The 17727-nt window shown below is 34.6% G+C and overlaps 4 protein-coding genes across 5 annotated transcripts in view; 2 read left to right on the forward strand and 2 right to left on the reverse strand.

The window, feature by feature from the left end:
* Positions 1–421: 421 nt before the first annotated feature.
* On the reverse strand, positions 422–1119 carry LOC132046581 (uncharacterized). The gene has a single exon (XM_059437255.1). It carries the CDS (start codon positions 1035–1037, stop codon positions 690–692), a length of 348 nt encoding a protein of 115 aa, XP_059293238.1. The 5' UTR covers positions 1038–1119; the 3' UTR covers positions 422–689.
* Positions 1120–3136: 2017 nt separating this feature from the next.
* On the forward strand, positions 3137–8219 carry LOC132047837 (outer envelope pore protein 24, chloroplastic-like). The gene is made up of 3 exons (XM_059438817.1): positions 3137–3340; positions 6792–7139; positions 7937–8219. The coding sequence occupies exons 1-3, from the start codon at positions 3137–3139 to the stop codon at positions 8015–8017; spliced, it is 633 nt and encodes a 210-aa protein (XP_059294800.1). The 3' UTR covers positions 8018–8219.
* A 1550-nt stretch (positions 8220–9769) lies between these two features.
* On the reverse strand, positions 9770–11905 carry LOC132046582 (small ribosomal subunit protein mL103 (rPPR7)). Of its 2 annotated transcripts, XM_059437257.1 has the most exons (3): positions 11346–11905; positions 10471–11258; positions 9770–10370 (listed from the first exon to the last, which is right to left on the reverse strand). In XM_059437257.1, exons 1-2 carry the CDS (start codon positions 11792–11794, stop codon positions 10583–10585), a joined length of 1125 nt encoding a protein of 374 aa, XP_059293240.1. In that variant the 5' UTR covers positions 11795–11905; the 3' UTR covers positions 9770–10370; positions 10471–10582. The 2 variants fall into 2 exon arrangements, with proteins under 2 accessions (XP_059293240.1, XP_059293239.1); XM_059437256.1 differs by having other exon boundaries at positions 10471–11905.
* Positions 11906–13511: 1606 nt separating this feature from the next.
* The window catches only part of LOC132047838 (uncharacterized), a 7522-nt gene continuing 3306 nt past the window's right edge, over positions 13512–17727 (forward strand). The window contains exons 1-5 of the mRNA XM_059438818.1: positions 13512–13954; positions 14050–14118; positions 14340–14447; positions 17331–17405; positions 17675–17717. Coding sequence (XP_059294801.1) covers positions 13601–13954; positions 14050–14118; positions 14340–14447; positions 17331–17405; positions 17675–17717 — 649 coding nt within the window. The 5' untranslated portion in view covers positions 13512–13600. The remainder of the gene's footprint in view (positions 13955–14049; positions 14119–14339; positions 14448–17330; positions 17406–17674; positions 17718–17727) is intronic.

Below are 17727 nucleotides of genomic sequence, written 5' to 3' on the forward strand. Positions count from 1 at the left end.
GATAACCTCTTATGAGATCTTATCTCAAGTAGCTAGAACACTTGAAAATAAGTGGCATTACTCCAATAGGCAAGACTACCACCCCCCCCCCCAAACAACCCAAACAACAAAACTCAATCGCTAGAGAAAGAACCTTAAAACAAGCAGCCCCTGCCCCCTCTATATCTAGACAATGAACCTTAAACAAGCATGATTTATCCTGCTTAAAGTAGTCTTCTTGCCTAGTGCAGTCTTTAGACCACAGCCAACGGATGAATAAGTAGGAAACACACGTAGCTCGTGTTATCCCGCAATTCCTTTTGCTCTAAGCAAGTTTTCTTTTTGCTATAAACAAAGCAGGCAAGCAGACACACAACCAAGCTCACGTCAATTATAACATACTATTAAACACAATTAAAAGCAACCAATACACATCCACAGGTGAAAATAAAAAAGGAATAACATAGTCAACCATTGTCATTTCATAATAGTACCATATTGCTGCACCTTCAGCATTCAAAATTTCATTAAAACTGAACAAAATAAAACAGTAAGCTCAAATTTAAAGTCTACGCTTAAACGTCAAGGCATAACATTTATTTCCCAACTTTCTAAAAAACACAAACTATCAACAAGGAAAAAATATCCCCATTTTATCGAAACCCTAATTTGAAAATCCAAAAAAGGGCATACCCAAACAGATCCACAGATCATTCCGCATCAACAGACTGGATTTGAGGGGATTCAAGTTCGAGGCGTTTTAGGGCTTCTTGATGGGCCCAAGTTTCAAGTGTAAGATCGGGCTTAGCATTAAGGCCCACACCAAGGATAACGATAGTGAAAAAGCTGGTGATGTAACAAGGGAGTTCCCAATCTTCCCATTTACGGGACTGTCCAGGTGGTGGCGGAACACGGTTGAATAGGTATCCATTGGGCCGATCTTGGTGGCCCGCAGTAGTAAATGGGTTCGGGCCGTGTCCTCCTCTGGTTTTAAGGCCCGAACTAAGACGCGCTCGTAGAGCGCCGGCGGCGGTCGCGAAGGGTTTCGCGGACGGCATCGTTGTTGGCCAAGTGAACGAAATGTGCGATGGACTAACGCGAGGGTTGTGTATATTTGTGTGTGATGGATCTCTTGTGATGTGAAGATCAAACGTTGTCGTTCTGCGCCAAAGCGTTTCACCGAGTAGTATATTGTATATATCGTATATATACGTGGAGGTGTTTACACAAAATCAACTCCATTATTTAGTATAATAAAAAATATTAATTGATCGTAATTAACTTATAAATATATATCATATATTTATTGATTTGATTAATATTCATGGTGGATTCAATATTATCATTTGTGGAGTGTGCTAGCTTTTTCAGAAAATACCCAATTCTATTAGTTAAGGACCATTTTTTTTTTGAATTTTCTATACAGTCATACCTCTCTATAACAGCGTCATTGGGTCCGAAATTTTTTATTTGTTATATAGAATGGTTGTTATACACATATAACAAAAGATTGACATTTAAATAATATTTCACTTTATAGGTAAAAAAGATGCATAAAATCTAATTTTCATTTTTAATTGCCTAATTCTTAAGCTTAATCGCACTTTGTATAACGAAGAAAAACCGTTTAATGATGAAAATATATATATATTCATATGATAATTTTTTGTTATAAATAATGTATTAAATGATTAAATATTTGATCAAAATCTTTACACTTATTATTGATAATCATAGGCGAGCAATCACGCGCACATGGTTTAGTGGTTTGCTGTGCTCTGTGATCTTATTCTTCTCCGAGACCCGATGCTTCATCTGCTTCTTTAGCTTACTAGGACTTCTTTCACACTATTGCCTGAAACACTTCCCAAAGTTAATTATTATATTAACAAAAAAAGAAGATAGCTATTATATGGGGTAATTTTACAAAGAGCGTGCTGTTATAAAGTTGGATGTTGTTGTTATAGGTGAAATGATGTTATAGAGAAGTAAAATATAGCATAAAAAATCGGTTTTAAAAAACTTGAATGTTATAGAGAGATATTGTTATATGCGGGCACCGTTATAAAGAGGTTCGATAGTATAAAGTACTTTAGCTATTTGGACAAGGTTGAGAGAAAGTCTGTAGAGGAAACAAGTTGTGTTTATTCGAATTTTGTTTGGATGGTTGTAATTTTATTTCCTTTCTCAAAACTTTTATTAAGGTGCCGTTTGGCCATAAATATAAAAAATAAATTCACTTTTTTTGGAATTTTTGAAGTTGGAGTTGTGTTTGGCCATAGTTTTTAAGATTGTAGTTTTTGGTGAAATGTAATTGTAAAAAAAGTGAAAAAAGTGAATTTTTTTTTAAAAACAAGTTTTTTGAGTTTTTGGTATTCCGGAATACAACTTCAAGTTGTATTCGGAATAGGATGGCCGAACGCCCAAAAGTGAAAAAACTAGAAAAAAAAAATTCCGAAAAAAGTGAATAATTTTTATGGCCAAACGGCACCTAAGAGAAAGGCTTAAATTTGGCTTTACATTGTTTGACATTTAATATTAACAAGACTTTGTCTAGTAAATTAAAATATTATTTAAAATCACCAATATCGTAAGTTTGGAGAAATAATTTTTCACTTGAAAAATGAAAAATGAATTTATACCAAGTGAGTGTTGTTAAAAAAGTATAAAAACATTGGATGCAGGAACGAAAATTGATAGTCCAAACTTTTAAAATATAACTTTCAATTTTAGATATTAGTCGTTTAAACTTCAAGCATTCACCATTTGAAATATAATTGCTCCTTTTTTTTTTTAACAATTTCGTTAAATCTAACAAATAATGTTTGTTAAATATTGGACAAAAATCAAAATTATTCTTTTTTTTTTTTTTTTTTTGTAAATTTAAGGATTAAAATTGTCAAAAATATATTTAAAAAGTTATTTTAAGTGCATCCCCAAAGAAGCAACCCAATTTTTGTTTATTGTTTTAACAAATAAATCCCAGCTATCAGACACTGTATTGAGATTTACTGCACCTTTCACAACGGAGCGAATGACTGCCGAATAGTACACGGAGTAATGTAGAAAATCACCCACTGACTAGTGCTTTTGGCCTTTCCCTCCACTTTAAAATTCCACTCAATACCCTCCCTTTCTACATTCTGCTAGAATTAGGATGATAAGCACTACTCTTAGAGGACGCTATGAAGGCGGCGGCGTAAGAGAGGCCATTACCACCATCACCCTTGACGCCGGCGCAGTCAAGCTAAATGCTAACGTGACTGAAGCCACCTTAATCAATGGGTCATCTTTGGAAGGTCTTTCTTTCTCCCTTGAAAAAACTGGTTCTTTCCTTATCGACTATCATGTCCCCAAACAGGTATACTATCTCTGTTTCAATTTGTTTTGACAATTTTAGCTTATCTAAAGTCGATTAAATTACTACTTCTCTTCAATTTGTGAGAATTTAAATTTAAATTTACATACTTTGGAAACTAAACCTATAGGGGTCGTTTGATTCCTGGTTCGCATTATGCAGGTATCAGTAATGCAAAGATTAGTTATGCACTAGTTTAAGGTTTGTATTTTGTAAATAATTTTTAAAAATTTGTCATTGTCATGGCAAAGAAAGTCATCGATGTGAAAAAAAAAAATTAGTAAGAAGGTGAGGGAAAATTAATATTTTGATCCTAGATTATTTCTTTTAAATTCTTTAATATCTCATATGTATACCGACAAGTTAATATCCATCTCAATTAATTAACTGTTCAGATCCAAACATAAGAACCTTTGTGTTGTATATATTGAATTTTTTAAAAGCAAAACTAATATAATATTTTTATTAAATTAATTAAAAAATATGTTAATAAGGGGTAAATTAGTTACATTATAGTTTTTGTAACAATTATAGATAAAAAGAATTCTTACAGAGAAATCAAAATTAGAGAGATATATGGTATATCGTAAATCACCAAATTAATTCTTAAATAACGTGAAAAGTCAAAAGTAATTGTCCACGTTAACATATCAAGAGAAAGAAATTTTTCTTCTTCTTATTTTACCCTTCGCATTAATTACTGATTTTCAAATTATTTTCTAAGGCTACTGAGACTATACTACACTAATAAATATGGATATTATGATAAAATATATATTTCATTTATTAATTCTTAAAGAACGTGAAAAGTCAAAGTGAACAAGTAAAAGTGGACGGAGGAAATAAATGTGTCGGAGAATTGTTCGTCCTCTCTTCACGTTTAAAGTATTGAGAAAGAAGGAAAACGGAGATAAAAGTCGCTCCCTTTATTAGAGAGAGATAGGAGTACGATAGTAAAATACATCTTTTATTTATGATTTCTTAAGGGCCGTATAAAACGGAAAGTGGGCAAGTAATATGTGACGGAGGGAGTATATATTTTACCATAATATTCATATTTATTGGTGTATAATGTCAATAGCCTTGGAAAATGATTTGAAAATGAGTAATTAATGTGAAGGGTAAAATTAATAATAAGAAGAAAAATCAACGTGGACAGTAAAAGTGCACGGACGGTGCATACATGTATACATGAGAAGACAATAAATATTCAGTACTATGACATATGTCCACATGGAACTAAAAAGTAATTGGTTAAAGTGTACAATTTATTGTCCACGTGGAATTAAAAGTAGTTGGTTGAAGTGTACCATTTATATAGCTTTTGGTACAAGTATTCATTGCGTGTACAATTTGTAAAGCTTGTGGTACAAGTATTTTATGTTGTATTCGTCCACTCACCACACTTATATATAAAAGAAATAAAGAAAAATATAGAATAGAAAAATAGACATATATTTTTAGTAATGTAGCCAAGTAATATGGGACGAAGGGAGTACTCCATTTATTAATTCTTAAAGAATGTGAAAAGTCGAGTATAGTAATGTGGCCAAGTAATATGGGACGAAGGGAGTACTTTATTTATTAATTAATTCTTAAAGAATGTAAAAAGTCAAGTATAGTAATGTGGCCAAGTAATATGGGACGAAGGGAGTACTTCATTTATTAATTCTTCAAAAACGTGAAAAGTCAAGTAATTTGCCCAAGTAAAGAAGAGAATAAATATTCAGTACTATAATATATGTCTACGTGGGATTTATTAATTCTTAAAGAACGTGAAAAGTCAAAAGTAAACAAGTCAAAGTGCACGGAGGAAATAAATAAGTGCATACGTGTATATATGAGAAGTGACATATGTCCACGTGAGATAAAAAAGTAGTTGGTTAAAGAGTACAAAGCCAAGTAATATGGGACGGAGGGAGTACTTTATTTATTAATTCTTAAAGAACGTGAAAAGTCAAGTAATATGGGACAGAGGGGATACTTCATTTATTAATTCTTAAAGAACGTGAAAAGTCAAAAGTGAATAAGTAAAAGTGCACGGAGGAAATAAATATGTGTCGGAGAATTAAAATGGAAGTGTATACATGCATACATGAGAAGAGAATAAATATTCAGCAAGAACGTGAAAAGTCAAAAGTAAACAAGTAAAAGTGCACGGAGGAAATAAATATATGTCGGAGAATTAAAATTGAAGTGCATATGTGTATACATGATAAGAGAATAAATATTCAGTACCATGACATATGTCCCCGTGGGATTTATTACTTCTTAAAGAGCGTGAAAAGTCAAAACTGAACAAGTAAAAGTGCACGGAGAAAATAAATTTGTGTAGGAAATTAAAATTAAACTGCATACGTCTATACATGAGAAAAGAATAAATATTCAGCAAGAACGTGAAAAGTCAAAAGTGAACAAGTAAAAGTACACGGAGAAAATAAATGTGTCGGAGAATTAAAATTGAAATGCATATATAATAGAAAAATAGACATATTTTTAGTAATGTAGCCAAGTAATATGGGACGAAGGGAGTACTCCATTTATTAATTCTTAAAGAATGTGAAAAGTCGAGTATAGTAATGTGGCCAAGTAATATGGGACGAAGGGAGTACTTCATTTATTAATTAATTCTTAAAGAACAAGTATAGTAATGTGGCCAAGTAATATGGGACGAAGGGAGTACTTTATTTATTAATTCTTAAAGAACGTGAAAAGTCAAGTAATTTGTCCAAGTAAAGAAGAGAATAAATATTCAGTACTATAACATATGTCTACGTGGGATTTATTAATTCTTAAGAACATGAAAAGTCAAAAGTGAGCAAGTAAAAGTGCACGGAGGAAATAAATAAGTGCATACATGTATACATGAGAAGAGAATAAATATTAAGTATTATGACATACGTCCACGTGAGATAAAAAAGTAGTTGGTTAAAGAGTACAAGTTATATAGCTTTTAGTATAAGCATTAATTGAGTGTACAATTTTTAAAGCTGTTGGTACAAGCATGGGAAGCTGTATTCGGCCTCCTTCCATGCTTATATATAATAGAAAAGTATTAGCAATGTAGAGATTTAGTTGTGCAAGTATTAGTTAGTCATTCCATCTTCTGCCCTTCATATTGTATTAGCAATATTATGTTTTAGGTGGGAAAGAGAAAAAACCAACCAAACATGATATAACTTATGCTAGATTTATGTGGAGATTATTTTTCCCCGCTTTTATAACCAAGCAATGTATAAAGTTATGCAAATTTTAATACATATATAACTACTCTATAACCATCAACCAGATGACCCCTTAAATAATAAAAAATTATATGATTATCCTTGTATCAAATTGTAAAAGAACCTGCATATAAAATTTTAGTCTGATTTCACTTGGTCTGGAATCTTGATAAGTGAAAAGTGCTATTTTGTTACTAGAAAATGATGAGATTTTGTTCTATTGTCTATAGGATGTGCGTTTTCAATTTATGAATAGAGTGAGAGTTATGGAAAAGCCTTTGAACTTTACCTATACTCATTGGAGGGGAGACAACAGAACTGCAGTGGATGGGACACTGGCGATTGACTCGGCCAACAAGTTATCAGCCACTTATGGGTTTGATTCTGGTATCTCCAAGTTAGGGTATAGTTATGTACATAGTGGCTTGACTGCTTTCGAGCCAAACTATGATTTTGCCAAAAATTCGTGGGAAGTTGCTGTGTCAAAGCGGGTGTTCAAGGAAAATGTGGTCAAGGCGTCGTATCAAAGTTCAAGCAAGGTTTTGGGGCTGGAATGGAGTTCAAGTGGAGGATTTAAGGTATTCTACTGTTTCGATTTTGTATTGAGCACTGTGCAGTGTAGTGATAATGGATATGGTTATGTTCTCTTCATTGAACTGATTGGAATTATTCTATTAAGGTTCCTTTCGAGTTTGTTAATGTTCCACAGGAACCCCCACATGATTTTACTTGTTTATGCTGCTGTCAGCTAAATCACAGGGATTTAAAGTTCCTTTGGATGGATGTAAAGGAATTAATTGGCCATTAACTTTTTTGTTTTTGGATATTTTGATCTACATCTCTTACCGCATCGGACCCTCTCCCCAAGAGTTAACAGTGGTGCATACCAAACTTTGCTCCCTTCGTTACTTGAACTCGCAACCTCGACGGGTGCTTTTCATTTAAGCCAACCTCTCTTGTCAAGCATGTAGCTTGTCTTGGTTTGACTGGTTTATCAAGTAGGGAAAGCAGAAGGCAAACGGGCCTCATATTTTGCATCATACCACTGATTTGCAACTTATGCTTCATTCCGCCACTAGAAGTAATGTCATAAATAATAGTACCACCGTTAGATCTGAATAAAATCAACTTTTTATGGTATTGATATTGCCTTTCTCTTTTCTTAGCTACTCCATATAATAATATGGTTAACCTGCCTTGCTGGTGTTTGCAATATGCTGATCTTTCTATTCACTATCTTATTATATGTGTATGATGTAGAATTTGCGTACACTAAGGACTCTTCTACTTTAAATACAGTTGTGTTCGTTGCATTTTATTCTTCTTCTCTTTGGAATTTTGAAACTAATGTGCGGATTGTTTTTTTGTCTACTAGGTCTCTGCGTCTGTGAATTTGGCAGAAGAACCAAAGTTTCCGACATTAAGTTTTGATAGTAGGTTGCATGTTGAACTGTAGCTTGATGATATGCCGCTGCGAGATTTATTCTTCAGGTGCCACATATGGCCAGCTTTGTCACACACATTCACATTTGAATACGTTTCTTCACCAATGATACAGTACCTCTCTTTTGAGCATATTGTTACATGTTTTACGAACTTAGGTCAGAAAAGAATATACTGGTTATGCAGTGCAATTACATCTAACTCCCCTTCTTATTTTTGGTGCTACATATTACTCGCCAAAAATTTAGTTTCTTATCGAACACAGCCAAATCAGTCTGAAGCATTTCTAAGACACTAACACATTGACGCTGGGCATGTTTTGATGTTTATTTTACCTCCTGAACATCCGTGACTGGTTTTTCAAGTGATTTATACATCAATTTTGATTCTAATCTAGAAAAGATTGTGCTTCTTTGTTATATTATAGCTACCCCATTCCAGCACTGTCTCCGGCCCTCTGCTCTGTTTGTTTTAAAGAAACAGGTATACTTAGTTAAATTGACAGGAGATTAAGGTCCTATCCTTCCCTTTGCGCTAAAACAACACACCAACTTTGTGTTAGCCTGATATCATTAGAGCTCTTTTGACTTGCTGTTTTACAAAATCCAAGTTGAGTGACGAGGTCTTTGGGATTGGCTTAATTAGAATTCACAAGCATAAGCTCAGGCTCATCCCTACCATCACTGAGCATTCTATAGCTCAAAAGGAAATGCCTAAAATGGTTAATGCACTATCTCCTGAAATTCTTTGGTCCGGGACCATCAATAAATATATATTTTTGATTTAACACACCTGCTATTTTATTTCTTATGTAAGTGCTAATTTTACTAGTTTTTGGAGTTGGACCAGATGAATTTATTGTATGGATATTTAGAAATTACGCAGTATTTTCAATTGAAACTTATCTTATTTCAGCGTAAGAACAATATTATGTAGTACAATTTTCTAATCAAAAATCATCTCGTTTGGCTCACTGTAAGAGTTGTTTGGTTGATGGTATGGAATTAAATTTTCCCAGCATAAAGTTTTGCATAAGAGAAATACATTATTTGGTTGACTGCATTAGAATAAGTGATTTCCGCATGGGATAGTGTTTGGTTGGTGGTAATAATACTAGTGTTAACTGCCAAGTTATGCGGGAGCATATGTGTTGTTTCATGTTGTAGACTATTCAAAGACAAAAATGTCGTTTTAGAGCAAGTAATTCATGAACAACAATCTCTTCATTATTATCAGCGCATAAAAAGTCAATTATTAATAATCAATGTGTTAATTACTCCACATTATAATTCTCTCATAACTAACCTGTAAAGCAAATGACTCCCAAGTGAAATAGATCTACTTATGTCCTTTAATTTGTGCGCTGAGACCAAAAGTTTGTAGAGCAATGTTAGCATTATCCTTTTTCTTTTCTTCTGTAAAGCAATAATTTTACTGATGCATGATCCATCTTTGTCTCTCTTTTTTGTGCGCGTATGTGTTGGGGTGGTTTCCGCTTTTTTTCCGTTTACCCTATACTAAGTTGTTGATTAGTTTGATTGTTCTGCTGTATTCATTAGACAGGAATTAGTGACAATCACTAGAGTTTTACACATGGGACTTCATTATACAGGATTATCCGGAGGTAATTGTATATTGTACATCAAACACTAGAAGAGGATTCCAATCTGGCCAATATACCAAATTCTACAATGAGTTAGCTTGTAATCAGTTACCACAACAATGCCTGAAATTAGTCATGCTAATAAAACCAATATCACATGAATGTACTGTCTCAAAATCTTCCATTATTTCCAGTCAAGCATGATACAAACCAATCTAAGAGCAGAAAGAGACCACCTCGTAAAGTTTAATGATAAGTATCATACTACTACGATAGAATGTCAAAACTAGAAGGATAGTGTAACATTAACCAAGAATTGGGCAACTATATCTCCAAATTTGCAGTGGTATTAGCTGATCACAGTACTTGATATAATCGACAACACCTGCAGATTATCCCAATTGCTCTATGATTTAACAGTCACTTCCCTCTAAAGGAAGCAGATTGTACCCTGTTAGGAACAATGACATAAAGAGTACATCAATAACAGATATAAAGCCCTTTCAAGTCATCGACTGAGCAGGTCAAGATATAGTGGAGAAAGAACCCTATGCAGCAATAAAAAGTTATACATTGTCAAGTTGTGCCAACATATTTGATTAGTGGCAGCGGAGAAGAGAAAGACCGAAACCTCATGCTAAACCACCAGTTAATGTTGTCATTACAATGCCAGAGATATGGCGAGATGTTCAACGAATGGGATCGTGAGAGAGACGAACAAAGCAATGGATCAACAGGACATTCAGCTCATGGAGTTCCTCATCTGCAGATCATAGAACTTACTGTTATGAACTTCATGTAAAGTTCTACATTAACTCCATCAAGGTCATAAAAAATGGCAGGTCCCAAGTGAGAGAACTCACATCTTTATGATAAACAAGAGAAATTCAATGATCTAAAAGCTCTCCTAAGTTATCGAACTGTGTATAACACTTGAAGCAAACAAAACCATCCAACTACTAACCCAAACTAGTCTCATTGTACTCCATTATCACCGGCTTCAACTTTAGCCAAACCAAGCTCCTCCTCTAGCTTGGTCCAAGCTTTTACCAAGTTAGGAGGGAACTTCTTCTTCACTGTCCTACTCATCCCTTTTGCATCTTTCAACTTTGATCTCTGCACCAACCCTTCCACCAAATACTTGAGTGTATTGAAATCTGGGATCTTGTTAACTCTCACACTCTCCTTAAACACCTTATACCCCGTCTCAAACCTTCCCTTCTTACACAAATAAAAGATTAAAGTCCTAAAAGTTGCAGCATTTGCATTGCACCCATTTCTCTCCAAATCCTCATAAACCTTCTGTGCCTCGTCCATCAATTCATTCTTACAATAACAAGTCATCAAGTAATTGTAGCTAATCGTGTCCGGTTTCAATCCAGCATCGTTCATTTCCTCAATTAAAGCTTTCACGCCTTCTGGATTACCACCCTGAATGTTCATAATCTTTACATTGTATGCACCAACATCTGGCCCACACCCCCTTTTCACCATCTCATTCCATACTTTTTCGGCATCATCATTCTTTCCCTTCTTATAAAATGAGTGCAGTATAGTGGTGAAAGTAACAATTGTAATCTCCACACCTTTCTCCTCCATCTCCTTGAGTCTTTCCATTGCCATTTCCGGCGACCCCATTTCACAATATGACCTAATCAATATACCATACGACACTTTATCAGGTAAAAATCCATACTTTACAGGCATTTCATCAAACAACTTAACAACACGATCATACTGTTTCGAGTGCACGCAAGCTGATAAAAGTACATTGAAGGAAATAGCTGATCTGGGGGTGCCTAAATCATCCATCTGATGATAAATTTTGAGCGCGTGATCGAACATGCCAGCGACACCATATGAACGGATGATGGATGAAAGAAATGGTTCTTGGGTGATTTTTGGGCTGTTCTTGTGAGATTCGAGGAAACTTTCAATGTCGGAGAAACGGTGAGACTTAGCTAGACGCTTGACTGTGTATTCTTGAGCATAACGGGAGGATAAAGGGGAAATGTAACGATCTGAAACGGAGGAGTAAATTTCTAGGGCTTTGTCAGGGTCGTGTTCGGCTTTGAGCTTTGATTTTGCTTTGGAGATAGAGATGGTGGTGTTGCTGGAAGTTGCGGCGGCGGCGGCGGTTGCGGTTGAGAGGTGGCGTGCATGGCGCAAAGTGATGGAAGAAGACATTTCTACTAGGGTTTAAGTGGGGTTGGAGAAGGGAGATGAGATTTGATGCAATTAAGGGTGAAAATGGAGTAGGGTTTAAGGAGGCGTTTGAACTCACCTTTTCACTTTGAAAGAGCCAATAGAAGTTTAAACTACTCTCACGTGAGTGTAACTGAGAATTCATTTTCCAATGGTTCCAAATTGGGAAAATGACCAAAATTGGTCCCTTATGTCTAGGATAGTTTTTACTCCCTCCATCCCATACTAAAAATACCTAATTGATGGCCACCATTTAAATTGTATCCAGTAATCCCTTTTTGAGTATTATCTTCGCCATGAATAATCTAGTCGGTGTGCGTATGAACGAACGAATTTAAAATATTTTTATAAATATATCTGCTTTAGAATCACTTCATGCGTTTTTACTGAAGTTTCAAGAGGACGAGGTAAAAAAAAATGAAGCTAAATTTACTTAAATATATAAAAAATCTTGAGTTTTATTGTAATTTTATGTAAAAAGGTAGGTATTCGGGTGTGGGACTCAAATATTTGCCTTTAATGGAGCTCAAAGAGATAGGGGATGGGTGGGACAACATGGGGAAGATAATTTCGGGACTGGGGATTTTGAGATTGAATTGATATAGAGTATGTAATTAAGAATTTTATGTGATATACGAGCTCAATATGTATGTAACACTCGTTAGACCAGGCGTTAATCCAAAACCCATATAGCGCATGAATTTTTAATATTTGTGTTGGATTTTTAATATGGGTTCATGCGCTATGAGTATGAGTATGTATATTTTTATTATTATTGTTATTACTTTTACTTTAATTATGTTTAATATTTGTGTTGTCAATACTTTTCTTTATTCAAATTTTCATCACACCTTTTACTCTTGCATTTTTTTAATCTATTTTCCGAAAAACATTTTTTTGAGTCGAGGTTAATCGAAAGCAATCTTTCTGACCTATAAAGGCAGGAGTAAGGTCAGGTACACCCCAACCGCCCTTGACCTATTTCTGGGACAACATTGGATATGCAACCTTACTGTTACCTCTCTTATTTTATTGTTTTTGTAATTTTGTTTAACTTATTTATCTTTAATATAAAAAATTACAATTTGATTACTTTGCCCTCTTCAATTATTAAACTCCTCTAATTAATTACTCTCTCCGTCCCATAATAAGTGTCACTTTAGCTAAAAATACGCATATTAAGAAATCAATAATGCAATGTAAAATTTATCAAATTACTCTTATATAATAAAATAAATTATTTTTACCTTTTGATTAAAGCATGCACAAAAGGAAATCTTTTGATATTGAGAATTCAATTATATCAAGTTATTATGTGACTTTTTTAATAATCATTTAGATGTTATTGGTCTAAGGGTAGAATTGAAAAAAATTAGTCAATTTATATTTGATTTCTCAAGATAATATTTATTATAGAATAAAAAAAAACTTGGGATACTTATTATGGGACGGAGGAAGTAATTGATTAACTAAATTTCATCTTTACAACTTCTTGAGAACAAAAAAAACGCAAAGTTCTCCTTCCCCTTACTCGAGTTCAGTCTTCACGTTCAACAGAGCAAGACGGAATAATTGCTCCCTCTTCCTTGGATATGATTTCTCCATGAAAGCAACTACTACTTGCATCATATTGTAATTCAATCAATTCCTAAATTGTCTAATCTACTAAAAACTTCCAAACTTGTCGCCACTCATTACCTGCTCAGTTCCAATTAATAAACCCTAAACCCTTCCTCCACTCATTATTACTTATTTGGGGTTGAAGTTTCACTTTTCCGGCAAAGTAAAATGGCGGATATGGATTTGGACTTCGATGGTCCAAGTAAAGTTCCAACTAGACAAGCCCGTTTTGCTCCCAAAAGCTCTAAACTCAAGCCCCAAATAGCAACCAAACCCAAAACTGAAACACAGCCATCATCTATTTCGACTAAAAAAGAAGAACTGGGCCCACAACCCCCACTAACAGATCATTTAACGGAAAACGGAGCCGCAAAGGGTAACGACGACGTTCCGTTGGACGGAGAGAAAACGGGAAATGACGTGGCAGAAGAACAAGTTGCCATGGAAACTGATAACGATGAAGATGAAGTTGTTCGTGAAATTGATGTGTGTTTTACTCCTTCATTTGATCCTACAACTCAGGTAATTTTTTTCTCGATTCGAGTAATCCATTGTTTATTTGTTGAATTTGCAAATATTTCTATTTGTTATAAGTATAATTTTCTGTTATTTGTCAGCTATATGTGTTTCAATATCCATTGAGGCCGGTATGGCGTCCCTATGAATTGGAGGAACGATGCCAAGAGGTGAGTACTTACAATGGCTTTTAATGTTTTGTTTGGTGAACAAATTGGTCATTGTTTATTTCGCACAATAAATCAGTAGCATCAAAGATTAAATTGAAATTGTGATGCTAATGGCAAGAATTATTTGGCTGCTTTTGAATGACCGGTTTGTCTGAATTCAGTGTGTGCGTGTGTGTGTGTTTTTTTTTTTTTTTTTTTTTTTTATTATTAAATATTTGCAGGTGAGGTTGAGACCTTCAACTGCAGAAATGGAGGTTGATTTGGCGATAGATTTTGATTCTAAAAATTTTGATAGAGACTCTGTCCACGCAGCAACGATGAAAAAGCAGGTTCATTTTGATTTATCCTTGAATTTAAAGACAAACTTTGAGATATATGGAAGCATGATTTTTTAATAGATTTTCTCATCGTAAACCACAACAGAGACAAAAAAGTAACTAGGCGATTTCTTTCTATCTGTGTAAGCCTTGGTACATGTGTTGGTAGTTGGTGGGAGGTTGCATGTACCCGATGTAATAGTCCAGGTGCTTATAAAATAGCTACATCACATCCGCACGCGCACACACACATATTTGTATATATACTCTCCTTTTCCCTAGTGTCCAAGCATAAAATTATTAGATATAGGCTTAGTGCTGCTTGGAATTGGCTGCTGAGATCAGTTTTCTCCCTTTTAAGAAAAAAAGTAAAATCCACCTTATGGTGCCGTGGCATTTGGCTTTTCATCAGACTATGTATGTATGTGCAGGCATTAGCTGACTGCATATGTTACTTATCCACCTTTAATCAATCTATCCTGTGGAAATAATTATGGAGGTTTCTGAATGAGGGCTTTATGTAGATAGCGATCGCAACAAAATATTCTAGTATGGTTAGTTTATAAATATTGTTACAAGCTATTAGATGTATGTTTATGCGAAGGAATCACGAGGGGGGAGTAAAGACTATTCAAAATGAAATAACCACATACATATCTGACTGAATATATGTGGGAAGTTAACCTTAACGGGAATGTAATTTCACATGACAAATCCAGGATTAGAGACAAAAGCAGACAACCTCAATTTGATTTACAACTGTGAAATTTCTGAAGGTAGTGATGAATGGAATGGTATGAAGTAGGAAGGAAAGGTTCATCAGATAGGTCTTACTAAAGATGTTTGTTTGAAAGTGATACAAGACCTATTTTATGGGGAAAGACAAAAAGCATAAAAGAGAGTGTTTTCTTTACATAGCGCGCAATTTTCCATTTCTATCTCAAATAACTCTTAAGCAGAGGGGGGTGACTATTGATCATTTGCTCTTGCACGTGCCAGAATTGCGGGAGGACATTGATCGGCTGGTTAGAGGATCAACGAACTTAAAAATCCCAACACAAAGGTCTGCTCTTACCTGAGCGAGTTTGTTTAGGGATCATGGAGTTCCATCTAATCTGTATATAATGTTGCTGGGGTATTGCCTAAATGGTGGCGGACGCCTTGTCCAATTGGATAATAATTAACATCAGGAGTGGTGATTGGGGGCATTTTGGACGTTGGACCGTTGTTTGAATGACTTAGAAAGAAAGGACCAGAGAATTTTTGAAAAAGTTATGAAGCACATGTAGAGGATTAGGTGCTTATTGTTCCAGTTGTATTTTTGGTCTAAAGAAGATATTCCTTCTTTGCTGATAGTTGAATTGTTTTAACAGAATTTTAGATTCTTTTGGGACCATCTTGGTACAACATCCGTTAAATGGTTCTTATATTTGCTTGAGATCCTACCTTAATCACTTCTCCGTCCCATGAGCTCTTAAATATTGTTTCTGTACTTGTTGAAATTATTGCCATCCTTCGTTTTTTATAAGTTATTTATTGAATTCTGATGTTATTTGCTTCCATGCATCTTTTGACCTTCAATTTTGGTCTCTCTATATATACATATTTCGCTTTCCATGTAAACGAAACAGCTCGACTTCCACTAATATCCGATCTTCCTTATTATGTGTCTCTCCATTTCTCCACCTTAAATTCCATTTGTAATACCCATCTGTGTTGGACATACTCCTTGCTCTTTATGGACGTGTATACAAGTGGACCCACGTGGAACGTAGGGGGGTCATCGGACCCTCTAAAACACGGAAAAAATTATGTATATATAGGTGTATATACCTAAAGAATTGAGTATATATTTGATTGTGCACCCTGATATACAAAAGCAAATTGGAGCACTGGCTGAGTCTGCGCTTAAGTTCTGTTTTTCTGATTGATGACCATGGTTCGATTCCTATCTCTAGCATACCCTTATATTATATTTGTTTTTAATTATTAAAGAGGGGCCCTGTCAAAGTTAGAATCTAACATTAGGAGTCAAATGTTCAATTTCGTTTTCTTTAAGCTGCAATTTTCTTAACAAAAGACGCTCGAAAATTTGCCAAACAAATGTCTAGAGCAAGAGTCGATCCTATGCCCTTTACAGAGCAACTGAGGATCTGAACCACCGGAACAAGAAGACTCTTTGTCACGTTTTATCATTTTTGCTTAATATATCCACTTCTTCGCATATTGTTTATATTAACAGAATATATTTAGTTAAATTATCAATCAAGAGATGTCACGTTCTACATGCATCCACCCCTATTTTTTCGCTTGTTTATTTACCTGCCGCCACTGCAAGTCTGCAACAATAGAAAGAACATTCTCATCCATGAAACATATCAAAAATGAATTGTTTACTAATATTAGTGATGCATTTTTAAATGATTGTTTAGTTTGTTACACAGAGAAGAACATATTTGTAAATAGAAGAAATGATAGTATCATTTACTGTTTTCAGAATATGAAAGCGCGCCAAAGTCAAGTATGAATTGATGATTTACTTTTGTTACTAAATTAATGATATCCGATCATTTTGAAGTTTATAAGTGGCTCATAACTTATCATAATAAATTAAGTTTTAAGAGAGTTGCTCATCAAACTTCGTGACTAGTAAATAGCATGACTATGTTAAAAATATTGGCGCCGCCACCTTCAAATCCCACATCCGCCTCTGTATATAGATATATCTTCCAGCTTCATGATTGTAATTATGTTGTTTAGGTGTAGGATAAGGAGGTTGTACTTTGCGAACTTTGACATTTAGATTCTGGAAGCTCTGCACTTGATATTTGTTCACTTAATAGGAATTAAGTTCTAATTGTTATACCCAGAATCTGATTGCTTCGTATTTTCCAGACTCTTTCTACATCATGGATGCCATTACCAACTTGCGCCTCTGAATATGCTGTTGGGGTCCTCATTGGTGATAAGGTAAACAATTTGTTGTTGATAGCTTAAATGCATCTTTAACTTCTAGTCTCGAGGAGTTCTGATTGACTAAAAGTTAGTCTTCTTCAAGTTTTGTATGTGCTTATGCATGTTCAGCTTTTGTCCTTTTCTTCTTCAAAAACTAATTACGACCATAACAATGCCGGGCGGCTACTCTCTCAACTTCAAGTGTAATCAAGTCAATTTTCTATCAGCTTCAAGTTGAAGCGAATTATTTGCTGTTAAATCTAACTCTACTGTTATCTATGCAGTCAGGAACTGCTATAATGCTTCTGGCTCTCTTATCTACGCCAAGTTCTGCCAC

The sequence above is a fragment of the Lycium ferocissimum genome, chromosome 2, assembly GCF_029784015.1.
Source record: "Lycium ferocissimum isolate CSIRO_LF1 chromosome 2, AGI_CSIRO_Lferr_CH_V1, whole genome shotgun sequence".
NCBI classification, from domain to species: domain Eukaryota; kingdom Viridiplantae; phylum Streptophyta; class Magnoliopsida; order Solanales; family Solanaceae; genus Lycium; species Lycium ferocissimum.